Raw genomic sequence first — 19037 nt, forward strand, 5'->3', positions numbered from 1 at the left:
ACATATGTATAATAAACTCAATCCCTGCAATTATAACTCACAGTTGGAATTCTCTATTCACGATATATACATTAGAAGAGGATTCTATTTGGTTATAGACGTAAGCCGAAGAGTGAAGATCTCAGAAACAGTCTTCTGGTCTACCTTATAGAAAGAACATGATTCTACGTTGTAGCAGACTACTCAACCATCCAATCTTTCACTTAACTCATTCCACCACCTTCATCCAAAACCCATCTTTCTCCACACTCCCATCTTCTTCCTCATCTGACATCCCAGCAAGACTGCACCACAAAGACTGGTTATCCCCAAATGAAGTTCTGCAAGTTTTCACATCACTCAGAGACCCCAACTCGGTCCTCACAGCCCTGGACCACTACTCCAAGCGCAAGGACTACAAACCCAATGAAGCTCTTTACACTTTGGTCATCAACAAGCTTGCTCAAGCCCGTCTCTTTGATGCCATAGACCACATCATGGACACAATCAAAGCCGAAAGACAATGCCGGTTATCCGACGACTTCTTTCGCAATGTCATTAAGGTTTATGGCAATGTGGGTGGTCGTATAAAGAAGGCCATCGAGACCCTTTACGATATGCCCAACTACGGTTGCTGGCCGACTGTGAAAACATTCAACTTTGTGCTGCATTTGCTCGTTTCGACCAAGATGTTTGATGTTGTTCATGAAGTGTATTTGGTGGCTCCCAAGTTGGGTATTGAGATTGATGCTTGTTGCCTCAACATAATCATCAAAGGGTTGTGTGAGTGTGGGAAATTGGATGCTGCAGTTAAGGTGCTCGACGAATTTCCTAAACAAAGGTGTGAGCCAAATGCGTTAACTTATTCCACACTTATGCATGGTTTGTGTGTCAATGGAAAGGTGGAGGAAGCTCTTGGGTTGTTTAAGAGGATGGAGAATGAGGGTATCGATCCCGATACCATCGCGTTCAATATATTGATAGCGGGGCTTCGAAAACAAAGGAGATTTGAAGAGGGGATTAAGCTTTTGGAGCAAATGAAGTTCAAGGGGTGTGATCCAAATGCAGGGTCTTATCAGGAGGTTTTGTATTGTTTGCTTGATGCACAGAGGTTTCTTGAGGCAAAACAGTTTATGATTCGGATAATCTCCAAGGGCGTTAGTCCGAGTTTTGTATCCTACAAGGCCTTGATTCAAGGGCTGTGCAAAGAAAATCTAGTGGGGGATGTGGATTGGGTTTTGAAGCAGATGATACGACAGGGTTTTCTTCCAAAGATGTGGATGTGGAGGCAGATCCTCAAAAGCATGTTTCCCGAGAAGAGTAGCCATTGTTGTATTTCTTATGAAGAAATTGTAGATTACTAAGTCAATTGAAATGGATTGTGTTGCTCACAGAGTGGTCCTTCAAACAGTTTCAAAGCCATATAAACTGAAAATCACTTTGCTACCCAGGCCTGCTTGAGACTTAAAATTACAAAATGCAAGAGGCTGAAAAGATAATAATGTTGCCTATAATTTCTTTTCCTATAAAATTAACATAACAAAACTAGTAATGCTGATAAATTGACAGGACGAGCATATGTAGGTCTATAGAGTTTGTCTAAAAAGAAATTTCCACTCTAACATGGCAATTCCGGAAGAGAATTTGTTGATAAAGAACAGGCCTTCAATACGACCATGATAGCTACCTGCCTTGGTATCTTGCTGTCCTTTTACCTTGAAGATGAATTTTTTTTTTTTTTCCATTTTGAGCAGAGGCGTCACTCCATGCTGATAGCTAGGTTGCATCTTAGTATCTTACTTGATTTAGTACTTTTCTTCTCCGGAAATGATAAAAAGTAAACGAACAAAGCATTGGCAATATCAGGACATAATCAACCTCACAAAAGGCAGGGGAGGGCGACCTATGAAAACAAAAGGGAACCCCTTAAGGCGTGTGACACTACCTTGTCAACTGCACAATCCGAGAGCTAAAAAGGATGGGAATGTGACAAGCAAGAGGGCTAAAGAACCAGCTGAGCCACAAGCTGCTTTGAATTAAATGAATCATTACCGGAACCACAAGGATTCTTCATTGGACCTTCAGCATCCACTGTAGTGTCACCTAGAACCAGCAGAGCTACATGCTCCTTTGAATTCAATGAATCATTACTGGAGAAAACTGGTATCATTTCAACTATTGGGGACGAGGATCATCATCAGAAGAGTTGAAATCTTCCAAAATTTCTCCTTCAGTTGGAGACTTCCCAGAACCTGTCGCTGCATGCTTTACATTCTGAGCAGACTTTTCACCATGTTTAAACAAACTCTTTACTGGGTCTTTCACCTTGCCCTTTCCCGCGCTATCTGAACCACTCCCTCCAGAAGTGAAAGCCCCTTCTTTTGAAACTGTACCAGAAAGGTCGTCTTCCACAATAAATTTTACCCCAATCCCCTTTTCACTAACTGCCCTAAGATTAGAACGTGCTGATCGAAAAGACTCTCTATAGTTGCTTGAATTGTTCTCCTTTTTAGAATTCCTCTGGAATACTGAACAGAACCTATGTAGACCCTTGCGAACTGATTTCATTCGACGTTTCTCTTCAGGAATTGAATCAGTGCAACTGCCATCAAAGTTTTGAGATCCAGAAGTGACTGAAATCCCACTGCCATTAGCATTGTGAATCTTGTTACCAAGGAATCGGCTCTTTCCTTTTCTACTCTCCCAAGTTTGTGAAACTTCACTTCCTGGGTGATGGACCCATATACCAGTCTCTTTTTGCCCTTCAATATCAATGGGCTCAAAACTATCTGCCACCCTATCAGACTTCTCTGGTGATACAGACAAGAAGGAACTTTTATTAGCGGTCTCACTGGCAAAGGAATTTCCCTGATCCTCCATACTTGGTGTTTCCTCAACACATGGATAATCACCCCCCTGCATATGTAAGAGGCTCAAGTCAAACTCTTGAATGAAAACTTGAGCATTTTGTGGATGAATTCTAATTAATCCAGCAACTAGAACTATCAATCCTTTTGCTTTAATTTCCTAATCAGTACAGCACATAGATGAGAGAAAGTAAAAAGGTACCTTCACATTGTGTTCAAGTACGGTTACTGCAAGATGTAGCCTCCCTGTATTAATATTCTGAAGAGGTAACCACAAGTCATGTCTCTTTCCATCCCTATAATCACCAATCTTAATGGAGCAGTCTCTGGATATAGAAAAAGAATAAGTTAGTCCTGCAACTAAAACATTAATAGCAAAATAAAGGGCAAAAAAGGTAAAAAACAAAATTAAAAAGTAAACAGAAAGCAAGAACAAAACTAATGGCATGGAAAGCTCTGTAATCACAGCACCTAAAATACCCAAATTCTGGTATCAAAAAGTCATCCAGTTCGTGTTGTGTGACCACTGAACAATTAATCTCTAAAGCAGTATCTCTTTATGAATAGTAAGCGTATCTTTGGCAAAGCATTTAAATAGACCAAGGCACACTACAAAACATAATACATTAAAAAGTTAAGAAACAAACCCAATGGAATCATCACTAAATCGGTCCTTGTCGCAAACTTCAATAGCTAGCACGTTAGGTGGATCCCATGCAATAATGGGGATCTTGAATTCCTCATGCCATTTTGGAGCCAGTGTTTTCTTTTGTACATTAGTCTTGAACCGGTACAGGCCCAATTGACCCTTCACGTAAGGGTCAGAAAATCCTGAAAAAATAGTTCTATTCGTTCAAGTATAAAATTTAAAACAAACTATTCTGTAGAAAGATAAAGAACATCAGTATACTAGCAAACAAAGAACAAACCATTTAGATCAGCGGCTTTCACATCAGATGCTTCAATAACTTCTACTTTGACATGAGCAAGAGGCTCCTTCTCATTCACAGAGAACCAACTTTCTGTCAATCAAAGAACATGTTTTATTAATTAAAACATTTGGAAACACATTTATGAGAGAGAGAACGAGAGAGATGATTACAGAAATTTATTTATTTATTTTTTAAAAGAGGAACAACTCCAGTAAGGAGTTGGAAGAGCATTTATCAACATACTTGCAAGAGAAGTAAAAGCTAAAAACTAGAAGAAATTTTGTCATTCCAAACGGAAGATTGTGCTAATAAAGAATGAAGCTTTCATGACAATGTTTATAGCTTTCCAATGCCTTTCAGTAACTTGTAGATTTTCTCTTTAACAGATGCCTCATGTTAGTGCACTTAATAACCACAGGAAACAACAGGCCCTTAAACTACCTCCACTCTGCATACAATTTTAAATTTCAAATGCAAGCAACATATATTTTAAAACCAAAAAGACTGATGCCAAATTATTACTGATGTGGCATTTAACCTGCTGAAAGGGAAGAAAAAGGTGGGAACAAAACCTTAAAATGCAAAGTGAGAAAGCTACTCAGCCAAAATAGTAAACTTTCCCACGCAGTTTGAGTTGTTGAAAACTACACTGATATCATTACATTTAAGCCCGACAGCTTGAAGTTTGTCATTTCATGAAAAACTAATGTGGGGAAAAATTTATATTTGGTTCTTATAAAAATACACACACACACACACACACACACACATATTAGGCTGATAGACATAATTCTCTTGCAATTACAATTTTAAATGAGTTTTACAATGGAAAGAGAATGAGCAGTTCCTAGAAGGTGTCTTTTTTTCTTTTTATTGGTCAAATCCTAGAAAGTGTCTTAAATTGTAACACTATATGAGGATTTCAACATTCTGAAATACTGTATTTCTCCAGTCATTACCTGGCTTTGGTGAAACAAATTTCTCCATGTCAGCAACCAGCATATTAGGCTGCAAAGATAATCAATAATTAGATTTATAACAATTGTCAACCAAAAACCCATTATTTCCTCATTATCTGAGAAATTGTATGGATGGAATTCATATTCTGTTTACTGAATCACATGAAACTTATACGTAACTTCATATAATATATGGAATGTATGAAACACTTATATATACCAGTGCCAAAGTCCAAAAACCATACCTCAACAAGTGTCTGCTCAAAGGCAATGGAAAGAAGCTTTTCCTGGTAGACAGAACAAACAAAAGACAAGTCAGAGAGAAATAGACACTGAGAGACAGAACAAGAGAAGAAGAGGGTTCAGAATGTATTCTGCTTCAAATATCATATAAAGTTACCAGCCATCCAGCAATCCCTGGGAGTACTGTAACATCAAGGCCATGAGTAAAAATAGGCTTGACGGTCATTTGAAAATATGGAGGCTCAACAAAGCATAACCGCACACGGCCAAGGAAAGGCCACCTGCGAAGAAATTTCACCCCAATCAAGACCTACAAAATAAAAATTAAAACACAGCTTGATCAGAACATATAAGTAGTTTATGCATGCCATTGTGGAAATATTATTTCCCTTAGTGGAAATCTTATTTCCCTTAATAAGATATGAAAAATCCTACTAAATATTCTTAAGTTACAGTTACTGAAACAACTCAATAAGATAACATGGAACATCTAATTTAAGCCTTTTTCTTTTTCTCCATCTTTTTCCCTAGAAGATGATCCTTTGGATTTAATATCTTGAATGCTATTGCATTAAAAAAAACAGAGTAAACATAATCTCCTCCAATGTTGCCTAAATGCACAAAGAATGTCCTTTAAACATCCAAATAATGTTCTACTATCATATATGATACATCATACATATAACTTAGCTTGCTTATAAGTAGTTACATTAACTAATCACATCAGGAGTTGCAATGATCAATTAAAATTTATTTTTCATGGAGGCGCCGAATAAAGATATTATGCATATCTTCTAGGTACATAGCATGTCTAGCAAAAGTTACACGAGATATTGCCTGGCCAAACTCACTCAAATTTAAAATGACTAAAGACCACATCTTGAACTACATGTTAGTCAAATCCGTACCTTCCCTTCAACATGCATGCCTGTAATATGCAACTTTGCCCACATCCCAAAACCCAGCCTTTTCCTCATCTTCACAGCAAGTACTGCGATCATATCATCAGCTGTCAGAAAATTTAATCCCAACTCCAGGACCTGCATTCATTACACCGTAGTACTTCAGCTTGGCTGAATTTTTAGAACTTCAGCCACGAAGGACATATGAAAATATTGATCCAACATGCCAGAGAATGTTAAGCATACCAAGTGGTCGTCATCAGTAGACTGGTAAACCACTCTCATGTCTGTGAGCATAGGTGGGTTTCTTCCCAAGTAAAGGTGCTGAACTACTGCTTCCTTCTGCAAATACAGTAAACAACCGCTAATAAGTAATAACTCAAAAAGTGATCAATCCAGAACAATAGAGAGATCAAAACCTTAGTATTGGACTTAATTAAATCAGAAGGTAAAGTCATACAGCAGTCCATGGTTTGTACTTCTCCAAAAACCAAGGTATGATAGGGAGGAGAATCTTCTGTGAAGCAATCTGTTCCATACATATAGGCCACATCTTTTCAACTGCATGGTTCAACCACCGCAGTGTTTCAGAATCAGAAAGTACCTGAAGTATTGGAAAAGGCAATAAAAACCTAATGAAGTATTGTTCTGCCATGCAAACTCAGAAATAAATTCAAAAACCCCAACTTAATTTTCACATAAATATCAATGAAAATTAACCAACAAAAGGTGCAAAATATAGATCCTCAAACATATTAATTTTGAATTTATATCCAAGATCATTTCTTTGGATGGGTTTTGTTTCCTTTTTCACTTCTGACATTGAACACTTCCTAAGGCTATAAAGATTCAACATAGACTCTTTTACTCGATATTCTCTCCCACCTGGAAGACTGATAAGTGAAAAATACTAATAAAGCAATTAACCGCAACCAGAAGCGAAGAATAGGGGATATTACCCGTCTCTGATTGGACTGTTTTCTTTCCTCGAATTGTAATTTCTTCCGCAATCTCATAATATACCGCTCATGAACCTTTCAAAAGTACAAGGAATAGTTCATATTAAATACTGCAATTGCACATCCTTATAGCAGTCACCAATTTATCAAACTAAACTACATATCATTAATAATACAAAGAACTTGTGGTAGAAGGCAACGTTCAATATAATGTCCATGATTATAATTCCTTGAATAAAAGAAAGATCTTAATTACTTTCTTGCTCTAATCTTCAAGAACAAATTAATCCTTTAAAAAAAAAAAAAAAGATGAATGAAGACAGAATGTAAAGCATAAGTGAGTAAGAGAAGTGATCCGTACCAGGTAGACATAAACCAGAGAGACAAAGTAGGCAACTGGGTGGCAGCAATCGAAGTGAGAAAGCAAGCCAAGCATAGATAACACAATGGCCATATGGTGTATTATTGAAACCTCTGTTACGGCCATTTCTTCTTCTTCAACCCAAAAGGCACCTCTTTTATTTTTGCTGGGTTTTCTAATTCACACTTTGCAATCACCCCTACCAACCCCAAAAAAAATTAAATATAAAACTCTCTCCCAATGTATTTAAAAAATCACAAATGCAGATTCAAACTATCAAAGAATTTAGTAAAATCCCAAAATGTAAAACTTGAAGAAATCATCAAACGCGTTAAATGAACCAAACCTCAGAAAAGGAAATTCAATAATAAGTTAATCTCAAGACTTGCGTATTGGTGGTTTTTCATGAGGCTGTGATCAGTTTCCAAAGTCTGGAACGACGCCGTACGGTTGACGGTTGAAGTAATCGGCGAGAGAGAGAGAGAGAGAGAGAGAGAGAGAGAGAATCCGAGAAGGATAACCGGCGAACACTTTGATATGAATATTGATCATCGCCGGACAACGGGGGTTCGCGTTTTTAAAGTTGCCACTTTTAAAGGGATGCTTGGGCGCCACGTGGAGAAGACACGCTACGTACGCGCGTCACTGTCTGCATTAACTAATAACTGCTATGTTCCATACGCTTCGTACCATTGACTAAGAAACCATTCGCGGAAGCCCAGCACGAGCTTTCAAGCAAAAATAAATAAATAAATAATAAATTACATCCCGTTATAGATCATCCCACATGTGTGTATGTACAAAATTGGTTCAGAAATGCGTACGGAACAAAAACAAATGAACTTGTAGTTTATTCATATTTCATCTTTATCTTAGAAGAAGGTTAACTTGTATTTGGAAGGAATAAAAACATAATAGGATAAAAAGTTAAAAACACACCACCCCTACTTTCAAATATCAACAGACGTTTCACTCATAAAATAAATGTTTTCAAAACCTCTGTACATATTTGTCGACATAATTACAAAAAAGCTTCCAACAATCTACACAACTGAGACATATAAGACAACCTATAGCTGCCCCAAGTTTCGGAAAAGAAACAGGTCGAACTGTCACATGATTCACCAAACCTAAAACCAAAGTATCTGCCTGGGTGAGTGCTCACACAAGAAAATCAACATGGGGCCTGGACATGCAAAACTTGATTCTCAACCTTCAAATAGTTCTGCTGATTCAGCCACAGTGGAAAAGTATGAGCTTTCTTTTACAACACTATGCAATAATTTTATATGCCTTGTTCTCCTTCCAATTCACATCAGCTAGCTTCAACTTTTGACGACTCACACAATTCCGCACCATCTTTTTCAGGGCTGTCCGGCTTGTCAGGTATCTTTTCTGGTTCTTCAAGTCCAACCTTCATAGGGACTTCAGCATCGATCACTGCAGTCTCACTTAGAACCGGCTGAGCCACATGCTCCTTTGAATTAAATGAATCATTACCGGAGCCACGAGGTATGTCCCTAGAGACAACTGGTATCATTTCAACTACAGGGGAAGGAAGAGATTCATCATCATCATCAGAAGAGTAAGAATCTGCTAAAATTTCTCTTTCACTCACTGCACGTGAATCAGCTTGAGACTTTCTAGAACCTTTCCGCGAAAGAGCATGCTTCATGGTTTTTTCAGCATGTTTAAAGAAACCTTTTGCCCTGTCTCTCACCTTGCCTTTCCCTGCGCTATCTGAACTGCTCTCTCCAGAACTTACAGCCCCTTCTTTTGGAACCTTACCAGAATGAGGCCCAGAAAGCTCCTTGTCCACAACAAATTTTACACCACTCTCATTTTCATTAATTGACCTTAGATTTACACGCGGGCTTTGAATATGCTCTGTAAAGGTGCACGCATTATCCTCCTTTTTGGGCCTCTGGAATACTGAACCAATCTTACGTAGACCCCGGCGAACTGATGCCATTGAACGTTTATCCTCAGCATTTTCATCAGTGCCGATGCTATCATTAATTTGGGATCCTGTTCCCACTGAACTACCATTAGGCTCCCCGTGAATTTGGGTATTAAGGCGTCGACCCTTTCCTTTCCTTGTCTCCCAAGTTTGTGAAACTTCACTTCCTGGGTGATGGACCCATATGCCAGTCTCTTTTTGCCCTTCAACATCAATGGGTTCAAAATTATCCGCGACCCTAGGAGATTTCTCTGATGATACAGACGAGAAGGAGCCTTTATTAACAGTCTCTTTGGCAAAGGAATTTCTTTTATCTTCCATATTTAGCGGTTCCTGAACATCTTGAACTGGATGATCATCCCCCTGTTTATGGAAAAATGCTCAAAGTCAAACTCTTGAACGCACCCTTGAGCATATTGTAGAAGCACTGCATTCTAGTTTATGCAGAACTAGACAGAACTATCAATCTATTTACTTTCATTTTATGGACCTAATTAGCAGAACACAAAGTTGAGAGGAAGTAAAAAGGTACTTTCTCATTGTCTTCAAGTACAGTTACGGCAATATGCAGCCTCCCTGCTGTTTTAATTTTCTGAAGAGGCAGCCAAATGTCATGTCTCAAGCCACCCCTATGATCACTGATGTTAATGGAGCAGTCTCTGTATATAAAATATGAGTCAGTCAGTCAAGCACTTACAGAGCGATTTAATAGAGAATTAAAGCACAAAAAGTAATAAACATATTTCAAAAACTAAATAGAAACCAAGAAGACTAATAAGATTAGTTGACAAGATAATTCGAAATCCAAAAAACTAATATGGAAAATTTTGTAGTCACGGCACCTAAAATTTACAATCAGCCCTGAAATCCTGGTTTTCTAAGTCTTGTTTTGTGGTCAATTAATCTCTTAATCAGTATTCCTCTAACAGATGCTATAGCGGTATTATTTGCAGAGACCTAGGCACGTACTCAATGCATTGAAAAAGTTCAGAAACAAACCCAAGGGTATCATCAACAAATATGTCCTTGTCATGAACTTCAATAGCTAGCACATTAGGTGAATCCCATGTAATAATGGGGATCTTAAATTCCTCGTGCCATTTTGGAGCCAGCGTTTTCTTTTTTGTTTTAGTTCTGAACTGGTAAACGCCCAATTGACCCTTCACATAAGGATCAGAAAATCCTGGCAAAAGATCTATTTGTTAAACATAAAAAATTTAAAACAACCTATGTTGTGCTAGTTAAACAACCTTGCTGTTCTAGCAAGAAAAATAACTAACCATTTAGATCAGAGGCTTTCATGTCAGATGCTTCAATAACTTCAACTTTGACATGGGCAACAGGCTCTTTCTCATTCACAGAGAACCAACATTCTGTCATTCACATGAACATGTATTATTAAATGAAACATTAAATTGGCAGAGAATGATGATTAGACCATTAAAAGAAGGGTATTGAGTTGAAGAGCTTTTATTAGGAGAGTAAATGAAAGAGAATCTAGAAAAAATATCCTCTGCAAGTGGGATAACCCAATGTGACTGAACGAGGTTCAACATTCTGAAGTTTGAGAATTACAATATGCCTGGAGAAAAAGCCCACTCTTTCATGCTAAGTCCTCTACTACTCTCTTTGTTGATCACAAAGTAATTAATTATGCTTCTCACATGAAGAACTAAGCCCAATTAAAATACTGCGAATATATTTCTTTGGTTCTTACCCTGCTGAGGTGAAGCGAATTTCTCCATGTCAACAACCAGCATATTAGGCTGCAAAGATATTAATAATTAGATTTATCACATTTTCACCAACGTCTTGCACTAAAAGCTATACCAGCCATTGGATATCAAAGAATTATGAATTGGAGTATCAAAGTCCACAAAACTTTACCTGAACAAGTGTCTGCTCAAAGGCAATGGAAAGAAGCTTGTCCTGAGAAACAGAAGAAACAAATGATCAAGTCAGCGAGAAATGACACAGAAAGAGAGAGTGTGAGACATGAAAGGGGATAGTTCAGACTTCAGAATTTATCTGCTTAAATTCTGATAAAAAGTTACCAGCCATCCATCAATCCCTGGAACTTCTGTAACATCAAGCCCGCGAGTAAAAATAGGCTTGACAGTCATTTGAAAATATGGAGGCTCAACAAAGCATATCCGCAAACGGCCAAGGAAGGGCCACTTACGAAGGAACTTCACCCCAATCAAGATCTACAAAACAAAAAGAAACACAGCTTGATCAGAACATAAAATGAGTTTGTGCATGCCATTGTGGACATCTTATTTCGCCTGTAAACAAGGTTATTCATTCTACCATCAATGGGTAGAGACCAATCCTTTTAAATACTCTTACTTTACACTAACTGAACCAACTCAACAAGATAACATAGAACATCTAACTTAAGTCTTAGCTTTTTCCCCTAAGATGATACTTTAGATTAAATATCCCAAGTACTTTTAGATTTGAACTTAGATAAATTACTCACATGAGCTTTTACCTGACCAAATACGCTCAATTATAAAATGACTTTTGCTCACATCCCGAATTACATGTTAGTCAAATTCATACCTTCCCTTCAACATGCATGCCTGTAATATGCAACTTTGCCCAGATCCCAAAACCCAATCTTTTCCTCAGCTTCACAGCAAGTATTGCAAGCATATCATCAGCTGTCAGAAAATTCATTCCCAACTCCAGAACCTGCATTCATTGCACTGTACTACTTCAGCTTGGCTGAATTCTAAAATTGTAGCCACAAATGGCACATGAAAACTATTGGTCCAACATGCCAGAGAAATTAAAGCATACCAAGTGATCATCATCGGTAGACTGGCGAAGAACTCTCATCTCTGTGAACATAGGTGGGTTTCTTCCCAAGTAGAGATGCTGAACTACACCTTTCTTCTGCAAACATATAATAAATCATCATTAATATCTCAAAAAGGGTATTAATATATAACTAAAAATTGCACCTCAAGAGTAAAGTACATCCATTTATAATCAAAATACTATAAGAGAGTCTTCAAAAAAACAGCACTTTGGACCAAGTGACCAACCCAAATCAACAGAGCAATCAAAACCAAAGTATTGAATATAAATAAATCGGAAGGTAAAGTCATACAACAGTCCATGGTTTGTACTTCTCCAAAAACCAAGGTATGATAGGGAGAAGAACTTGCTGTGAAGCAATCTGTTCCATGCAAATAGGCCATATCTTTTCAACTGCATGATTCAGCCACCGCACTGTTTCAGAATCAGAAAGTACCTGAAGGAAAGTGGCAATAAAAAAGTAATGAGGTCTCGCACTGCCATGCTAATTCAAGGACACATTCTTATAAAAACCCAACTTAATTTTCACAAAACAATGAAAATTTACCAACAAAAAGTGCAAAGCATAGATGCTCAAAGATTTTAATTTGACTTTATATCCAAGAACCTTTAATTTGGGTGTGTCTTCTTTCTTTTTATCACTTTTTTAATTGAACAATTTTTAAGGCTATAATAATCAACATAGACTCTTTTATTCGATGTTCTCTCCCACCTGATGACTGAAAAATACTGATAAAGCACTTAACCACAACTGGAAACGCACAAAAGGAGAAAATAAGAATTACCCTTCTCTGATTAGCCTGTTTTCTTTCCTCAAATTGCAATTTCCTCCGCAGTCTCATAACATACCGCTCATGAACCTTTCAAAAGTACAAGCAAAAGCGCATGTTAAATACCGCACTTGCACATCTCTTTTAGCACTTACCAGTCAAAATATTACACACATATCATTGACAGAAAGAACCAATAATAAAAAGCAACTTTAGCAGGTAGCATCCGAGAAAAATTGCGTGCTTTTTAAGAAAACAAATCTTTCAAACTATACTGTGATTGATCCTAATTCCTTGCATAAAGAAAAGAGGTTATGTACTTTTCTTGCTTTAATCTCCTAGAACAAATCTTATCCTATAATAAAACATGAATGAGGACAAAATCTAAAAAATCAGTGAGGAAGAGCTGATCCATACCAGGTAGAGATAAATCAAGGAGAAAAAGTAGGCAACTGGGTGACAGCAATTGAAGTGAGAGAGCAACCATAGCATAGTTAACACAATCCCCACATGGTGTATCACTGAAACCTCTGTTATATCCATCTCTTCTTCTTCTTCTTCAACCCCACAAGCACCCCTTTAGGCTAACACAGGCACCTTTACTCTCTTTTCTTTTGTTTCAAACTTTACTCTCACCAACTAAACCCCACCCCAGCAAAAAGGAAAATCACAAATTCAAAGTCAACCAAAAATCCCAGCATTAAAATCTAAAGCTGAAAAAATCATCAAAATCCATAAAAGAACCAAAACCCAAATCAACAATACACAATGTAAGTTATTGAAGATTTACAGTTACCCACAATAACATTAACATCTTCAGAGCAATACCCAGAAACAAAAAATGCAATAGAAAAGAGATGAAATCAAAGTAAAAAAAAGAAAGGGGCTTTCAGGCTGTGATTAGATTGGTATTGAACAGTTGAAAGTTGAAATGGAACCGTAGGGATGAAGTAACCGGCGGGAAGGACCGAAAGAGAAAGAGAGAAGAATGAGGAGAACAAACACGAAGTACGAAGTTGGATATAGATATAGGCGAACTTAGGAAGGTGCATATGACTATATAAGAGCAGCTTTTGACTGGCTGTTGGTCGCCACGTGTCAAACACGTCAAGTACGTGTGTCGGCATTAACTAATTAACTGATGCCGAGTGATGGGTTTCCCACTTTTCCCTGATTTGGGCGCGCCCATGGTACTGTTCTTGTGCGCCAATTCTGACCCTTCCGATATTTAAGATTAAGGCCACCGACCCGAAACACAAAAGAAGGCATGTTGTTGATGTGTATCGCTAAAATATTAGAATAATTTGGGCATTGGTTGGCGCTGGATGAGCCTGCGTCGTGCTTGGGGTATCGTTCTCAGTCACATGCCACCACTTGGCGACGGCACTGGTTTCGGAGCATATTCTGAAGCTTTTTCTCATGGAGGCAGAAGTTATTTGTATTGGTGGGTCTTATCTCTATTAAAAAAATAATACATAATAAAAATGTAGTACAAAAATATAGTCTTTTTAACATTACTTTTACCTATATTTAAGGAGTAAAATTTCGGTTTCGAGGAAATTTTCGATGGAAATTTCGACGGAAATTTTCGAGGAAATTTCGATTAAAATTTCGATTTCGACAAAATTAGACAAAAACGACATAAATTGCTATCAAAATACGGAAATTTTGAATGAAACTTGATCATATGTTTATTTAACATATTATCTACTACATTAATAAAAAACATTGAAGAAACTAAATTATATAATAGGTTTTATGTAATATAAGGTGAATATAATGCGCGTTGGAGGCAAATACTGTTAAAAAAATTGGTCACTAATTAATAATTATATAAATAACACCTCAAATTTATTTATATTACAATATTAAATCATGAATTAAATAAGTATTCAATAAGATGAATATAATACATGTTGGAGACAAATACTGTTAAACAAAAATGGTTCACTAATTAACAATTACATAAAAATGACCTATTTTTAAGGGATACTTAATCATTTTGAATCTAATTGTCCTTAAAAGTTAAAGCATATGTGGATAAATAAGAAAATGACATGTATTGTTATTTTCTAAACCCCTTAACTCAATAACCAAACACAATCCAAATAGATTCTGAAATTCTGAAAAGTTGGTTTATAATTTATTTTAGAGTAAATAGTGATTTATTGATAATTATCTTGTTAATTTGGAGATATTAGAATTTTTCTGAAGAATTTTGGAAGGCAATAAATGAATTTGAAGTCATAGAAAAATAAGATTTATTGAAACGAGCTCAAAATTAATTTTGGTGAGTTATTCGGATTTTTATTGATTTCGGCGGGTCATTGAAGAACAATAAAAATTAGGAAAGGCCTAGGTTTGATTTTAGTTTTGTTGGAAAGGCCTCGGGTCAATGAGCTCATAGACACAAATAGAACATGTTTTGGAGTTATGGTTTGAGAGTTATAAACAATCGAAGATTAAGGGGTATTTTAGTCTTTTTATCAACTAAGATTTAGTATAAAAAAACCCAACCAAATAATAATTGAGAAAGATAAGAAACGAATGGTTCATATTAAAAGAATTGTTTTGCACGGTCAATAATTGTTTCCTTTTCTTAACAAAATAAATAAATAATTGTTTCCTTTTGCATTAGTCTACAAACGGGTCCATCTGTCATCAATAGCAAAGAACAGATGCTCTCAATTTCATACATCAAAAACCAAAGTCATCCTTCTTCTTCCTCTGGTCAATAGTAACTTCCCTCTCAACTGCACTCAATTTCATTTGCAAAGTAACAAGAAATCATGGCTTTGGAGTTTGTGGGTGGAGCGTCTCTCTCTCTCCCTCTTTCAGGAGCTTTTTTCTCTCTCTCTCTCTCTCCTCTTCCATCTTTTAGCCGCCTCACCTCGTCCCCTGCCAGCGAGTGGGGGATGCGCCGATGGCCTTGGGCCTTGCCCCCTGCCAGCGAGTGGGGGATGCGCCGGTGGCCTTGGGCCTTGGAAGGTGAAGTCTAGAGAGAAAAGGTGAAGAGTGAAGTCGGGGGGGGGGGGGGGGTTGGGAATTGTTGTGAAAATGCAGCAAGCATCGAAATTTCGCCAAAATTTCGGCGAAATTTCAACAACATTTCGCGAAAAGAAGACAGACATACACGTAGGAAGGCAGCGAAATTTCGGCGAAATAATCGAAAGATTACCGAGAAAATTATGGTATTGAGATAAAATTTCCCCTTCCCCTAAAAACGAAATTTTCAGCGAAATTTCGTCGAAAATTTCGAAATTTTCTTCCTTGCCTATATTATAGGTATAAATTTAATTTAGATATTTAATTATATAGGACATTTTAAATAAGTCTATAAATAAAAAAATATTTCAAATGTGCACACAAATTAATATTTAAATTGAAATTTAGACATCCGTCAGTTAAGTGTCTACTTTCCGTTTGCTGACTGTAATTTTTTATGATGTGGACTCCAAAATGTTAACACATGGACTACAAAATCATTAAAAAATTACAAAAATACTTTAAAATGTTAAAAACTTAGCAAAAATAAAACAAACTAAAAAATTTAACCCAAATCTCCATCGTCTTCTCCAACAAATACCCGACAGCCTCACCATCCATTTCTTCTTCTTCTTGCTGACTTGCTCCTCCTCCCGCGTCACCCATCCAAACCTTGCTTCTTTTTCTTCTTCTTCTTCTTCTTCTTCTTCTTCTTCTTCTTCTTCCCTGTGCAGACCACCCCCATCACCTCTTCTTCTTCATCGTATTCCCCAGATGCAAAAATCCAAAGCAAAAATAAATCCATCACCTCCTCCTCCTTCACCCACCCAACTAAAAATTGAAGGAAACCCAGTTGTCAATTCCGTCAATTACCAAAGAAAACCCACAAATTCAAGAAAAACAAGAACTTTGAAACAATGAGCTTGATTTCGGACCCGTGCCGCTGTTGCTGCTCGGTGGGTTTTTTGTTTGTCTTGGTAACTTGTGGATGTTGGAGGAGCTTTGTTTAGGTGAGCTGTTTGCAAGCGGGTTGCTTGATACAAGAGAAGCCACAATTTTTGGGTAAGTGAAATTTGCCTTTGGTTGGGTTTTTGGAGTGGATTCTGACTGTCTGAGCATAAGACATAGATTTCCATAGTTGCCCCAAGCCTTAGAAACAATTGGGCCCAAATTTGACAGTCTATTTTGTGACTGCAATTGCAATGGATAAGATCCCATACCACTTGATGACATCAAAGGGGGTTAATTTAAAAAGGGTAGCTTTCAACGAATCAAAGGAGAGATTTTTGAGGTGTTTTAGAAATGGGGTTTTGAGATTCTGGGCTTAAAGGTGCTGGAGTAATAGTATGAGCATTTGAGCGGAGGTAACAAATAAGTGCTTGTCTTCTTCTTGTTGGTGATGGTGAGATTGGACTCTGTGAAAGACAAGAACTTGATGGGGTTTTCAGGGGTATAAGGCTTTGGTGGAAGTGAGAGCTGTGGTTTATTGGTTGGACCTGTATGTGTTTACTGAAAGGTCTGAAAGAGGGGTTGGGTCTAAATGTGAAAGTAGAACAAGATTGTTTTGGTGTGAAGGAAAAACTGACTTGGCTTCCATGGTTGGGTGAAGCTACAAACCAGCATCTTGGACAACATGGGTAAGTAAAGATGCCTAAGCATCATTTTACAGGTGCCCGTTGGATCTGCACAGGGTGGGTGAAAGAGGAGTAGGATGAAGAAATAGGTTGGGGCTGTTGGGAATATGCAGATCGTGATATTTTTTTAGTTAATTTGTTTAGTTTTTTAAAATTTTTATTTAAAATTTTATTATCCACATGACAATATTAATTTATGTGTTGAAATTTTGGTGTCCACGTTAATAAAAAAATATAGTCAGCAAACGGAAAGTAGAGACTTAACTAACGGATGTCTACATTTCAATTTAGATATTAATTTGTGTGTACATTTGAAATATTTTTTTATTCATAGACTCATTTGAAATGACTTATATAATTAAGTGTTTATATTGAATTTATGCCTGTATTATATTAAGGGTCATTAGCTTAGATTTGAGACATAGAAGCTAGAGTTGAGTAAGTTTTGGACTAGAAATCATCAATCTAGATGAATTGGTTTGTGTTTGGTTTAAGATACGAATCTAAAGTGATTTGAATAGAATTTCTCTTAACTTTTCCCAAACAAGTTTTAGATTTTAAGCTTGTAAATGGGCGATGGGTGCGAATATAAACAAATTTTCAACTTTTTTAGTGGGCTCCTTTTGTGAGTATGATATTGGCTTTGTTCTGATACTCTTTCAATACCTTTAACCCCCTCAATTGGGGACAAGCTTATTCAAGTTATTGCCATTTATACCCACTAATAGATAAAAGAGTTTTTAATTATGGAGCGTATCTTATGCAATGTCTTTTTACAATGAAGTGAGACTCACAGCACATAAGACCTATCTTTTTTTTGAAGGAAGGTTGTAAATTTATTCAAGTAGCATCAGTGTGCAGAATTACAGCAAGCCAACTTGGCCAGTTATCAAGACTAATAATGAAACCAACATAAGAGACAGCATATTGGGCAAGGAGGTGTGCAGCTTCGTTGCCAGTTCGTCGATAAGGGTAGCAAGCTGTCAAGGCGAAACCCAGCAAAAGAAGTTTCACATCCTCAACAAGGACCCCATCAGCTGCCAGACAACTAGAAGGTTCATTGATGCAGTTGACTGCATCTAGTGCGTCCATTTCCAAAATGATGTGATGAAGACCAAGGTCAGCAGCAAGTTGCAGCCCCATGACAGCCGCCATAAGTTCGGCTTCGCGTGGCGAATGGATGCCGAGGACATGTTTGGAAACAGCGAGAAGGGCCTCCCTGCAGCTATCCCGAATCACCACCCCCAGACCGCACGCCCGAGTTCGAGTAGAAACACCTGCATCCGCATTAATCTTAAAAAGACCCTCCGCAAGCTTCTGCCATTTTCCCGTTGGCTTGGTCACCATGGGGCTCGGTTGAAGGCACATAAGACCTATCTAATCATAAGAAGATGCTTCATAAGATATAACTAATTACAGACTAAATTTTAGTGAGATTGAAATAACGAGTTGTGCCTACTTATATAAACATAACATTTATTTAAAAGAGTATGCCATGACCATACATAGGTTTAATATTTATACTAATTGGCCTTGTGATTAAATTTCGGAGTCTAACAACATTTTTAATCAAAATCAAGTCTGAAAATCGAAAATAAATAAAAATTAAGAACCAGTACTTATGCACCACCTAACTCTTGCAATATAGTTTGGGTGGTCC

At 37.3% G+C, this 19037-nt stretch overlaps 4 protein-coding genes across 4 annotated transcripts; 1 reads left to right on the forward strand and 3 right to left on the reverse strand.

Moving 5' to 3' along the window:
• The first annotated feature begins 12 nt into the window (after nucleotides 1-12).
• Nucleotides 13-1425, forward strand: LOC147297817 (Pentatricopeptide repeat (PPR) superfamily protein). Its single transcript, XM_086239431.1, has one exon. It carries the CDS (start codon nucleotides 159-161, stop codon nucleotides 1341-1343), a length of 1185 nt encoding a protein of 394 aa, XP_086095557.1. The 5' UTR covers nucleotides 13-158; the 3' UTR covers nucleotides 1344-1425.
• Nucleotides 1426-1577: 152 nt separating this feature from the next.
• On the reverse strand, nucleotides 1578-7354 carry NTMC2T6.2 (Calcium-dependent lipid-binding (CaLB domain) family protein). The gene is given in 13 exon segments (XM_086239420.1): nucleotides 1578-2169; nucleotides 2172-2895; nucleotides 3049-3172; nucleotides 3494-3677; nucleotides 3776-3868; nucleotides 4738-4786; nucleotides 4983-5024; nucleotides 5138-5290; nucleotides 5889-6020; nucleotides 6129-6224; nucleotides 6343-6486; nucleotides 6842-6916; nucleotides 7203-7354. Coding segments are annotated over 13 exon segments (2130 nt in total). The 5' UTR covers nucleotides 7329-7354; the 3' UTR covers nucleotides 1578-1981.
• An 803-nt stretch (nucleotides 7355-8157) lies between these two features.
• On the reverse strand, nucleotides 8158-13758 carry LOC147297819 (C2 domain-containing protein At1g53590-like). The gene is made up of 12 exons (XM_086244412.1): nucleotides 13176-13758; nucleotides 12774-12848; nucleotides 12281-12424; nucleotides 11968-12063; nucleotides 11728-11859; nucleotides 11217-11369; nucleotides 11050-11091; nucleotides 10880-10928; nucleotides 10443-10535; nucleotides 10162-10345; nucleotides 9695-9821; nucleotides 8158-9525 (listed from the first exon to the last, which is right to left on the reverse strand). The coding sequence occupies exons 1-12, from the start codon at nucleotides 13299-13301 to the stop codon at nucleotides 8518-8520; spliced, it is 2229 nt and encodes a 742-aa protein (XP_086100538.1). The 5' UTR covers nucleotides 13302-13758; the 3' UTR covers nucleotides 8158-8517.
• Nucleotides 13759-18217: 4459 nt separating this feature from the next.
• LOC147297820 (uncharacterized) lies at nucleotides 18218-18724 on the reverse strand. The gene has a single exon (XM_086239559.1). The coding sequence runs from the start codon at nucleotides 18722-18724 to the stop codon at nucleotides 18218-18220; it is 507 nt and encodes a 168-aa protein (XP_086095685.1).
• Nucleotides 18725-19037: the final 313 nt, after the last annotated feature.

The sequence above is a fragment of the Dryas octopetala genome, chromosome 1 (genome assembly GCF_963921425.1).
Source record: "Dryas octopetala chromosome 1, drDryOcto1.1, whole genome shotgun sequence".
NCBI lineage: Eukaryota > Viridiplantae > Streptophyta > Magnoliopsida > Rosales > Rosaceae > Dryas > Dryas octopetala.